This window comes from Loxodonta africana, chromosome 4, assembly GCF_030014295.1.
Source record: "Loxodonta africana isolate mLoxAfr1 chromosome 4, mLoxAfr1.hap2, whole genome shotgun sequence".
NCBI lineage: Eukaryota > Metazoa > Chordata > Mammalia > Proboscidea > Elephantidae > Loxodonta > Loxodonta africana.
The window spans coordinates 64,178,254-64,191,460 of NC_087345.1; the positions used below are offsets into that span (position 1 = coordinate 64,178,254).

General features: G+C 37.9%; 1 protein-coding gene across 1 annotated transcript in view; it reads right to left on the minus strand.

Moving 5' to 3' along the window:
• LGR5 (leucine rich repeat containing G protein-coupled receptor 5) overlaps nucleotides 1-13,207 on the minus strand; it is a 154,394-nt gene that overhangs the window by 56,455 nt on the left and 84,732 nt on the right. Inside the window, exon 3 of the mRNA XM_003405205.4 lies at nucleotides 5,844-5,915. Within this exon, the coding sequence (XP_003405253.2) occupies nucleotides 5,844-5,915 (72 nt within the window). The remainder of the gene's footprint in view (nucleotides 1-5,843; nucleotides 5,916-13,207) is intronic.

Below are 13,207 nucleotides of genomic sequence, written 5' to 3' on the forward strand. Positions count from 1 at the left end.
AACAGGACGCGTTCACAACATGCCTGTTGACTTTTTTCACAAATACTGAATGCATTGAATAAAAACAGAATGTCCCATGAACCGTGGCAATTTGCTTCTGTAAAGACTGCAGCCTTGGAAACCCTAAGGGGCTGTTCTACTCTGTCCTGTAGGGTCACTCTTGAGTCAGAATTGACTCTACGGCACACAACAATAACATCATAAACTGAATATGGGTGTAGGCACTTATAACTTCATTTTTATCATTCACAAAGGGGTAAGAAAGAAAATGAAGCACTTTCTCTAGAGACAAAGGATGACTATATTTTCTTAATTTCTCTCCCCAAGGACCTTTAAAATATCAATTATTTCATACAGCCTCTTCATGTTACTTTAACTATGTAATTTGGGGGGGGTTATCTTTTTCTTTAAAGGGGACAGACTGACATGTTGACGCACGATTCTTGGTTATTATCTCTCCCTAATTGTCCCGTGTTTTAATATCAAGTAACTATGAAGACTCTGTCCTATGTCTGCATAGCAGTGGGAGAATTCTGGCTACTTGTGACTTTCCTGTTTATTTAGTTCTACCCATCACCTCCATGTGGCTTTGATTTTGGTGGTGGGTGGCAGGAGGGTGAGCTCTTTTTTTGACTGAATGGCCTACACAGGAAAATAAACCCGTGTTGAGGACAGCCTGGCTCAGAATTTCATTGGATTGGGTCTTTCACAATACAAACCAACAATTCATTTTTTTTTTTTTTTTAATTAAGTCCAATCTTCACAGGGATAATCTTAATATTAGTGACATTGTGGACCTTGCAGTAACAGGATTTCGGATATAAAAGAGCCCTAGCCAAGGAAGGCTGTTATTTTCATTCTTCATCTTAATGGACCTGATCTCTATTATCTTTCTCTTCTTCTACCATATGCCTTCCTTACTCTCCTCCTACAGGTCAGGGCTCTGCTGAATATTACTTTTATGTTATCTTTCTTGTCATGCTACAATATAATTAGTTGTTTCTTTCTCCCAACCACTTTTGGACTTTATAAAAACATTTATGAGAATTTCCATGAGGGCGGGGACGGGGTGGAAACCCTGGTGGCACAGTGATTAAGAGTTACTGTTGCAAACCAAAAGGTCTGCAGTTAGAATCTGTCAGGTGCTCCTTGGAAACTCTATGGGGCAATTCTACTCTGTCAGATAGGGTCACTATGAGTCGGACTCGACGGCAACAGGTTTGGTTTTGGTGTTTTTTTAGGGACAGACCCCTCTTGCTGAGCATTTTATCTCTACTGCTGTGGTTCTTAATCATATTGAATTCAATGCTCCCTCTTAGTAACTAATATTTTTTAATGCCTTTTACACTAGGCTTAATGATGAAATTCATAAAAATATAACCTACCTACACATATCATTTCAAAGAAGAAAATCAATAAAATACAATGCTTTAACTATATCATAAAGGAGAAATTTAAAAAAGTAATATAGTTAAGTGAGTATCACTATATACAGAATGCTCAGGCTTGACTACTCAAGAGACATTTTTACGAATGAGTCAGATGCTTGCCTCTACTTACAATGAATAAGACTGGTTGTGAGAGAAATAGCATTATTAGAAGCCATTCCGTACAAGAATAGGGAAATGTACATGGGTACTAGAATAAAAACAAGAGTTGAGATATGTAATAATTGTATATTATAAGGGAAGAAGGAGATAACTTGTATTAAAATAAAGATAACACACCAAGACAATCACAGATGTTGTAGTGAAGAAAATGAAGAAGTGTGACTTTCTCACAAATGAGCATGTATATTTTCACAAATTATATTCCTTATATATTAGAATAGGGCCAAAATAATTCCCTATGTTCTGCCATTTGGGATATCAGAACATTCCTCCTATCTCAAAATTTTATCACATGCTGAGGAGTACACTCATACTCTATGACTTCAAAAGACCCTGGAGAACTATCCCTCCATAGGCAACAGGGAATTGAGGCTAGATTAGAAGAAGAAACGATCACGACACTGCCTCCATAAAAATTGGGTGGTAGACTTGGCTGGATCCCTGGTTGCCACAAACAGTTAAGCATGCAATTGCTAGCCAAAATGTTGACAGTTCAAACCCACTCAGAGGCTCCTCAGAAGACAGGCGTGGTGACCTGCTTCCTAAGGGTGACAGCCTTGAACACCCTATGGAACATTTGTACCCTGCACACATGGGGTAGCCATGAGTTGGTATCAACTCAGTGGCAATCACCACTACCACTACCACCAAAAGACTTTGCTGGATAGAGTAAGATTGAAAAAGCATCAGGCCACCCACAAATAGATAAATTATGTAATTGTTACAACATAGGTTTCCTATGATTACGCTCCAAAAATTTACAAAAGGCAATAAAACAGAATATTTATAAAGCAACCTTTATTAGTGAAATTCATTGAGATCCCTGTGCTTCATGTTTCTGTGCTATTTAATGATAGTTATTTTATTTTTAAATAGAAGTTTCAGATGTCCACAGTTATTTCTAATGTGTTTTGTGGTTTTTAAGGCAATTCTTTTTCTGCACTAACAAGTCATTAGAAATATGTAGTTAGAAATTCTACCATATTTGGAGTAGAAGAATGTACAAATTGAATTAATTATTTAATCATTTTGAGAGAATATATTTATTCCATTTAATTTTCCTGTCCCAATTATTGGGCTTATGCAGGATTTCTCATAAAACTTTTCACTGTTGATGCTGGTTGCACAGCATAAGTAGTATAACTGGTGTCACTGAATTGTGCATGTAAAAAATGTTGAATTGGAAAATGTTGTATTATATATATTTTTTACAACAATGAAAAATGGTTAAAACAGTAAAAGAAAAACCCTTTCAGTATTATATTGTACTGAAGTATTATTCGAGTCCTGGTGGTGCAGTGGTTAAGAGCTCAGCCGCTAACCAAAAGGTCAGCAGTTCAGATCCACTAGTTGCTCCTTGGAAACCCCATGGGGCAGTTCTACTCTGCCCTATAGGGTTGCTATGAGTCGGACTCAACATGACGGCAATGGGTTTGGATTTTTTTTTTTTTTACAGTGTTATTGATTATATTGGTATTACGTATTAAAGGATTACTGATTTATATTTGGTGGGGTGGGACAGTCAGGAGTCAAATGGGATGCAAGAGGTTCTTCTCTATGCAGGGCTTTGCAGCACATTGCAGGAAACTTTACTATATGCCAATCCTTGCAATAACCAAAGGGGGGGGAAAAGTTGATTCTCACTCAAATCGATCCTGTAGGATACAGTAAAACTGCCCACATAGGATTTCCAAGGAGCAGCTGGTGGATTTGAACTACCAACCTTTTGGTTAGCAGCTAATCTCTTAACCACTGGACCACCAGGGCTCCAACAACCAAAGATGCCCCACAAATTTCCACAACACTCAGTAGTGGGTAGAACCACCATGGTTGAGAACTATTGCCTCAACATCAAAATGCTTCCAAAATATCTAAAGATTGAGTCTGCTTGCTGAATGTTAATCTTTAAGTTGGTAAAGAAAAAGGTAGAGTGAACACAAATTCTGGCAGGGTCTTGCTCCTCTTGAACGCCCCTCACACTGACAGCGATCTAGCTCAAAAACTGCAAAATGTGAACATACCATTACCTTGCTTATGTCTCTCCCTTCCTTCTTAGCATGCCTAGAACATGATAACGTCCGCGTTACTTGACATGGCATATGAGGTCCCTGTGATTAGGACGCTTCCTACTTCTCTGGGCTGTTCTCCAGATACTCTCTACCTCTTCCTGACCGTTCTAGTGTCAACCTGCTTGCAGTTGCCTATCCATCACAGGTATTTCCTGCCTCTGTGTCTCTGTGCATAATGTCCCCGCAGTTTGCAGCATCCTTGGCCACCTTATCTGGCTGGCTAACTCCCAGTCGTCCTCCAAGATATAACTCCTGGATCATCTCTTTGAGAAAACATGTCTCCTAGGAAACTGGTTCTGAACCATCAGACTGGACTAAACGCACCCAACCTCTGTAGCTCCATAGGGCCCTACAAACAACTTTCCAGAAGAATCAGAGGCGATCTGTTCTTCTATCAATCTACCACTAGATTATAAGCTCTTCAAGGGCATGGACCATATTTATTGATATTTGTATTTCCAGCAAGAATTTGTTGAATGCCACTTTGAGTATCACACACGCCAGGCTTTTGCTGAAGCCCAGCCTATACAAGAAATCAGAAGACTCTTTGATTAGTTAGGACTGGAAAACAGAGAGGCTCTAAACACCACTTTTCATTTTTTTCTGGTGGAAAAAATATATTTAATAAGTTTGAGAGATAACCTGCGATTTTTATTTTAAATCACACTAACCCAATGCTCTCTGAAATATTCAAGCAAAATGTATCATGGGAAGCAGGAAAGCATGTGCAGAAGCATTCTAGGTTAAAACAAAACAAAACAAAAAACTCTGCCTATGAGTCGAAGCCCATTTCAGATATGAAAGTTCAAGTTTTTGTTTAGTAAACAATATATGTTCCATTAATAAACATGGAATTAGGTCTACAACATACAAGATGTTCTCTCTGTATCATCGGTCTGAATCATTCTACTGAGTGTCTACTCTGAGTCAGGCACTGTTCTAAGAGCTAGGGATAGACCAATGACCAAGACAGACAGTATCTCTAACTTCATGGAACATCACAGTAATATGATGCAATATTAGAAATACATAATGGTATAATTAGAGAATTTAAAAATGTTATGATAGAAAAATTCATACAAACAAGTAATTCAAGCATAAGAATTCAAGGATTTAAAAAACTATAATTCTATGTATTTGAAATTGCTAGTTTATATATAATTCATATATATTCATATTATATATTAATTATTTACATATAATTACAGTTGTTAGATGTACACTTAAATGCAGACACACACACATCACTGTAGCTCAGTACATTTTTTAAAGTGAATTAAAATAATTGGCTCCAGTATAATTATTTGACAAGTATCTAAGATACTTAATGGTATATAGATCAACCTAGGAAAACATTATCTTGTGTCTTATCTAAGCTCCATTTTTTTTAGAGTCAGTAATTTTTATCTTAAGGAAAGGAAATAAAATCAGGACATTTTCTATGAGACAAAATTTTCCTAGTATGACTTTCACCTTGTGTTATCTATTTTCTCTCTCTAAGTGCCTTTTTTCCCTACACTTAAATACTGAAAAAAAGTTAAGCAATGGATACTAGAAGGAAGTTTTCATTGAACTTTCTGATAAACAAATTGGTAAGCTGGACATTAAATAATATGAAAATCCATTTTTTACAATCCTTAATGAATTTAAAAGTATCTACTATGCACTTTTTTTTTTTTTTTTACTATGCACTAGGATTGTCCACATATATCCACAGGTGTTAATTGGAGCTGGCATTTTTTAGCTGATCCTTATTCAGCGCATCAAAAGGAAACACACTTCAGAAAGGGTTGGAAGCTATGATCTCATTATGTCAGCATCATAGTGATTTATTCACTTGGTGGTCAAAATGATTCAAGATACTCTCCCCAACTTCAAAACACAAAGGGAAAGAAAAAATACTCTTTTAAAAAGTCTAAGTTCATAAGTTGGTTATTTAGAGACAAACAATTTTAGATATTAAAATTACAGATAATTTTTTTTCACATGAACTCAAAGTATAATATAGTTCTATGGTACTAGTGCAGGTAGGCTTGAGTTTAGATGACCAAACCTATCCCACGGACCAAAACAGTTTATTAGAGGGACAGAGTCTTTACCAGTTAATTAGCATCCACTTGACACTAAAATCAGAAATATACCAAATAAATTCCGGTTTACTTACAGAACTTTAAGGCTGTAAAGACCAGCAAATGCTCCCTTGGGAATGTATGTCAAAGAGTTTCCGGCAAGGCGTCTGTGGGGTTAGAGGGAGAGGAGAGAGAGTGAACATAGCTCTCTTCATGTGGAATTCATTTAGTTGTTAAAAAGTGCAATACAATTATGTTCAAGCCGCAAATGCCAGAAGCAACTATAAAGTATTTTGTTTTGCTACAAATATTTTGAAAAAAATTCTATAAATATCTAATCAAAATGCTGGTGGAAGTGTCTAAGAAGAAATACAGTAAATTACCTTTTTACAATAAATCATTTAATAACTTATGCTGTACCTATATAACTATCCTCTTAAAAAACATTGTAATCAAAAGCTGGAAACATATAGAAATCTTCAAGAAATGTAATGCCAAAATGTGACCATCACATGATTTCTACAATTATTCTTTATAAGCTCAAACTTAGACAATCAAACCAAAGAATATTTCTGTTCCAATTATACCATAAAATACCTAACTTTCTTATTAAACTTGGCAAATAAGAATGCTATCACCATAACCTTTTTAAAAAACTGCCAGAAAAGGGTAGAGTAGCTTAATTAATTTAACATGTTTTCATTGAACAATGCCCTAAGAAATTAAAAACTGTATTTAAAAAGAGTTTAATATTGAAACCGTTAACATGGGTTATTTAATGAAAAGGTTTGACATCATTGGTGGGTAAAATTAAAAACGTTCACTTTATAATAGTTTTCTAAGGGCAATGGTCAAGGTGAGAATATATGCAAAAAGACCAACAAGGTGTGGTACTGTAACATCTGGTTTAGGACTTTTTTGGCAGCAACATCAAAGCTATAATCTTAGCTGTTAGACGGTCCCACAAAACAGGAATTCCAAGAACAACAGAGTGCCGGAGAAGAGCACAGGACTTTATAATTTAATGAGTTGATCATATCTTAGAATGGTGGGTAGGAATGGGGTCAAGAGATTTCAATATTTTCTTGAAGGAAGTGGGTGTTTGGGGATAAGGGTGGAGGTGGCCCATTTGGCAAGTGTTTATTCCTGGAAGGCCTAATGATTTCAAATTTATATTTTGATATCACCAAAACCCATTGCTGTTGAGTCAATTCTGACTCATAGTGACCCTATAGGACAGAGTAGAACTTTCCCAGGGGGTTTCCAAGGAACAGCTGGTGGATTCCAACTACTCACCTTTTGGTTAGCAGCTGTAGCTCTTAACCACTGCGCCACCAGAGACATAATTTAGTCAGGGTGTCAAACTGGTTCATTCTGGTTAGAACCCCTGTGGAAAATTTGCATTTCTAACAAGTTCCTAGGCTATGCTCATATTGCAGATTAGGGACTTCTGAGAATGACTACCCAGAATGACTAGTAGAGTCAAAAAAACGAAAACACATTGCCTTTGGCTCATAGTGACCCCATAGGACAGAGCAGAACTGCCCCATAGGGTTTCCAAGGAGCTGCTGGTGAATTTGAACTACCAAACTTTTGGTTGCAGCCAAGCTCTTACCCACTTTGCCACCAGGGCTCAAAGGACTCGTAGAGCAGTGGTTCTGAAAATTTATTATACATCAGAATCACCTGAAGATCTTGCTAAAATGTAGATGCTGATTCAGGATATCTGGGCATGGAAATGCAACTGGTACAAACTGGTTCGAAGCACTGATTCAGTCACAGAGGTACACTGACAGGACTGCAATGATGCATACATAATACAACTTAAAATCTGTGTTCCATTGCTAGTCCACATCACTGATAAGATACCCCTAATTAACCTTTTAAAATAAATATGGCAATTAACTCATGAATAGAACTTGTATGTATGTGTATAATTGTTGTTGTTGTTAGCTGCTGTCAAGTTTCCCTGACTCATGGTGACCCTATGCACAATGGACCAAAATGCTGTCCATAGGCTGATCTTTGGAAGGAGATCACCAGGCCTTTCTTCTTAGTCCATTTTAGTATGGTAGCTTTGCTGAAACTTGTTGAGCATCATCACAACAGGCAAGCCACCAGTGACAGACAGATGGTGGCTATGCATGAGGTGCACTGGCTGGGAATCAAACCTGGGTTTCCTGCATGGAAGGTGAGAATTCCACCACGGAGCCACCGCTGTCCCATGTATGTGTATTAAAAGCATTATTTGCCCAATCCAAATTAAATTAAAATATAATGTAATCCTGCCTTTTTTTTTTAAATCTTAAAATATTATAAGAAGAGACTTGAACCACTCCAAAAGGCTCTGCTTGTCTTGGGTCTACCACTAACTTGCCGCACGCTGTTAAAAAAATCACTTGACATTTCTGAGCTTCTTTTTCTCATTTATTACATGAAATGGTTAATATCAGATGGCTTCTCAGATCCCTTCCAGCTCCCAAACTCCATGCTTTTCCTCCCTTGTCTTGTGGTTATCTGTATTTGTGTCTGTTTTCCTTCCCTTAACAGATAGAATCTTTTTAAAGACTGGGATAAAGTCTTGTACTGTACTTCTGCTTTCCTCATGGAGCCTAAGGCAGTGTCTTCAAACTATAAATAAATTTAGTGGCTCTGAATAGAATTAAGGAAAAAAAAAAAAAAAAGAATAGAAAAATAGCAGAATGCATCGGCTGCAGAATTGCTTTTAGGAGACTTTTGTTTCCTAACATACTTGTGTAGGAAAAAATAATGCATTTCTTCCTGTACATGGTAAGGAAAGTTTGAAAACCACTAGCCTAGAGCATAGTTTAAAGCATAGTAGACGTTTAATAAAGGTTAATAACATGCATTCCAGCTTAATACTTAATACTTTAGAGATGTTTTATTTCTTTGTTTCCTGCAAAGTTCTCTTACTAGAAAACCCCCTTTAGACTGTCACACTGGCCCTTTATCTGGTCTCCCCACATTCAGTCTCTCCCTATTCTCACTCATTTTTTAGTCACTGCCAGTCTTCTAAAAGCCAGCTCTGATTATATTGCTTTCATGTTTCAAAACTTCCATCAGTTCTCATGCCAGGGTGAATGAACCAAGTCCTGAGTTTCTTCTCCCATAATTCCCTGATTTGCACTTTATGCTGTAACTAAACCAAACCATGAAGCTGCTTTTAGACATGTCCTCCGCCTTTTCTCTTCCGGCCCTTTGCTCCATCTAAAAATGTTCTTCTTCCATTCCTTTCTCGTTTCTTGTCCCTCAAAGTCATTTCCTTTTTGAGCCTTCCAAATCAATGGTCAATCTCTCTACTTAAGACCCCTTTGATAGCACTTAGTACTTTTGTGGATTTTATAGTTTACATTGTGTTACAGTGTGTACCTGTCCTATTACACATAGAAAAGGTGAGGCTTCTTGAACCTGAGGATTCTTTTTGTATCCGTATATAGGGTCTCTCACAGTGTTTGAAACATGGTAGGTTGCCTCAATAAAAAACAAAAAACTAGATCAGTTACTGTTGAGTTGATTCTGACTCATGGTGACCCCATGTGTGGCAGACTAGAACCGTGCTCCATAGGGTTTTCAATGGCTGAATTTCTGGAAGAATATCACGAGGCCTTTTTTCTAGGGTACCTCTGGGTGAAGTTGAACTGTCAACCTTTTGGTTGCCCCAATACTGCTCAATTAATCATTTTAGTAGAGGCTACTAACCCATCCCCAGTATCCATTCTGCCCTTCATCTTTGGTAAAGTTTACCAAAGCAGCCTTAGGGTGAAGTTGAACTGTCAACCTTTTGGTTGCCCCAATACTGCTCAATTAATCATTTTAGTAGAGGCTACTAACCCATCCCCAGTATCCATTCTGCCCTTCATCTTTGGTAAAGTTTACCAAAGCAGCCTTAGGTCATGTTATTCCAAGAACTGTTTTCCCTTGCATGGGAAAAAAATATGTATTTCATAATATGCCTCAAGAAATTGCTATTTTAAAAAACTATCCATTCCCCAATAAGTTAAGCATATAGAATTGGTCAAATCCAGGCCCAAACCTTCTTTTCTTAAACTGTATCCATGAGCTGGACATTTTGTTTCCATCACTGTTGTTGTTGTTAGGTGCCATCAAGTTGGTTCCAACTCATAGTGACGCTATGTACAACAGAACAAAACACTGCACAGTCCTGCACCATCCTCACAATCGTTATGTTTGAGCCCATTGTTGCAGCTACTGTGTCAGTCCATCTTGTTGAGGGTCTTCCTCTTTTTTGCTGGCCCTCCACTTTAGCAAGTATGATGTCCTTCTGCAGGGACTGATCCCTCCTGATAAGCTGTCCAAAGTACAGCTAAGGAGCATTCTGGTTGTACTTCTTCCAAGACAGATTTGTTCGTTCTTTTGGCAGTCCATGGTGTATTCAGTATTCTTCACCAACACCACAACTCAAAGGTGTCAATTCTTCTTCAGTTTTCCTTATCCATAGCTCAGCTTTCACATGCATATCAGGCAAATGAAAACACCAGAGCTTGGGTCAGGCTCACCTTAGTCTTCAAGGTGGCATCTTTGCTTTTCAACACTTTAAAGAGGTCTTTTGCAGCAGATTAGCCCACTGCAATGTGTCTTTTGATTTCTTGACTAGCTGCTTCCATGGGTATTGATTGTGGATCCAAGTAAAATGAAATCCTTGACAACTTCAATCTTTCCTCCATTTATCATGATGTTGCTTACTGGTCGTTGCAAGGATTTCTGTTTTCTTATGCTTAGGTGAAATCCATACTGAAGGTTGTAGTCTTTAATCTTCATCAGTAAGTGCTTCAAGTCCTCTTCACTTTCTTCAAGCAAGGTTGTATCATCTGCATATCTCAGGTTATTAATGAGTCCTTCTCCAATCTTGATGTCCTGTTCTTCCTCACATAGTCCAGCTTCTCAAATTATTTGCTCAGCATACAGATTGAATAGGTATGGTGAAAGGATACAACCCTGACACACACCTTTCCTGACTTAAACCACACATATCCCCTTGTTCTGTTCAAACGACTGCGTCTTGGTCTATGTACGGGTTCCTCATGGGCACAATTAAATGTTCTGGAATTCCCATTCTTCACAATGTTATCCATAATTTATTATGATTCACACAGTCGAATGCCTTTGCATAGTCAATGAAACACAGGTATTCTCTGCTTTCAGCCAGGATCCATCTGCTATCAGCAATGATATCCCTTGCTCTATGTCCTCTTCTGAATCCGGCTTGAATTTCTGGCAGTTCCCTATTGATATACTGCTGCAGCCGCTTTTGAATGATCTTCAGCAAAATTTTACTTGGGTGTGATATAAATGATATTGTTCGATAATTTTCACACTTGGTTGGATCACCTTTCTCGGGAATAGGCATAAATATGGATCTCTTCCAGGCAGTTGGCCATGTAGCTATCTTCTAAATTTCTTGGCACAGACAAGTGCGTACTTCCAGTGCTGCATCCATTTGTTGAAATATCTCAATTGGTATTCCATCAATTCTTGGAGCCTTGTTTTTTGCCAATGCCTTCAGTGCAGCTTCTACTTCTTCCTTTGGTACCATCGGTTCCTGATCATGTGCTACCTCCTGAAATGGTCGAATGCTGACCGATTATTTTTGGTATAGTGACTCTGTGTATTCCTTTCATCTTCTTTTAATGCTTCTTGCATCATTTAATCGTTAGATTAAAAAAAAAAGTCAGATTTCAAGAAGGGCTAAGCCACTGGACTTAATAAAGGAACTCTTCAGATCAACAGATCAGTCCTTTGTTGGGCATAAAGCCTTAATCAATCAGTATTTATTGATGAATCTTTTGATCTTGTTTCCAAAAAGTGCCAGCCATAGTGCTACAATTGCTTCAGATCTGGCATAACTATTCCAAGACGGCTGGCTAGTCCTTATACAACCAGATCAGAAACAGTTGTAGAGTATTCCCTCTTCATTATACACCAAATTTAAACTCAACAGAACTTCTTTCAGCGCTTTCAACATGCCATGGACAGTGCTTTTGGCTGTACAAATAGTAGCTACCATTTTTTAAAAAACAATTCATAAATGCTAGGCACAGTGTTAAGCACTATACATACATTGTGTTTTTAAGTCTTGTAGCAACCATATTTAAAAAATGACATTATTATCTCCTTTTATGGATGGAAAAATAGGCTTAAGAGAAGTTAAATTATTTGCTCATGCTTACATAGAAAAGCTTACACAAGAGAATTTGGATTCAAGCATAGCATTTTGGCTCTGAAACTTGGGTTTTTAACCATTAGCTTGGTTAAAAGTAGGCTGGTCTGGAGCTTAGGTTGGTTAGGAGCAACCAGCCTAAAACAGGAAAAACATAAGAATACAAAGACACTGAGTCACTTGAAGGATTGGTCATAAGAAAACTGTTGCTTCTTATTCAAACTCCTTCTATTGCCTTCTAGATCCAGCGCAATCTTACTACTCTCATCCTCTGAATGGTCCCTTCTCTTCTCCTTGCTAGCCCCTCTTTTAATTCTCTTCTCCCAAATATAGATGTTCCTGAAGTTTCTGTTCTTACACCTTTTCTTTTCTCTCCATCTAGTGGTACTCAGACTTTAGTGTGCAAAGCCCATCATCTTAGGAGCCATGAATAATTCAGATTCCCAGGTCTCAATACAGACCTAATGAATAAGAATTTCTTGGGGTAGATGTGGGAATCTGCATTTTTAATAATTAGCCTAGGTGAATTTGATGTAGGTGGAGAACCACATTGGGAAACACAGAACCTATACCCTCTCAAGACGCTCATCTACCCTAGCACCTTTAATCGTTATGTCTTTGTAAACACATCCTCAATTGTTATTCCCTACAACAGAATCATGCTCCAGGCTACTCACAGTCCAGCTGCTACTGACACTTCCATTTGGATGTCTTGCTGTCACCTTACACTTAATATATTAAGAACTAAGTATCCTCTTGCCTCCAAAACCAGTTGTCCCCATTGAATTTCTCATTTCTGTTAACTGTACCTCACCAGGCTCCTGGTACCTAATCTCATAACTTTACTCAGTCACCAATCACCTTCAGACCTTCCACTTACTGCCTGCATCCAATCAACTGATAAGTCTTTGACTGTCTCTGTGGTGATGTGTCCATATATTCCAGTGGGCCTCAACACACCTGAGAGCTTTTTAAAAAAATGATGTCTGGGTCCCAACTGAGATGAGACCCATAAAACCAGAATCTCTGGAGGGAAGCCCTGGTCATGAGTACTTTTAAAAAGTGCACCTGGTGATTCTAAGGTACATTCAAGGACTGAAAGTTCTGAAATGGTTCTCACAGTTTAATACACATAAAGTATCCCCTGGAGACCTTCATGGTCTCCATCCCCAGAGACAATGATTTATTACTTGTTGGGAGAATTAAGAGAGGTGGTTAGTTAATGGATTTTAACAGTTAACCAGATGAGACACTACAAAC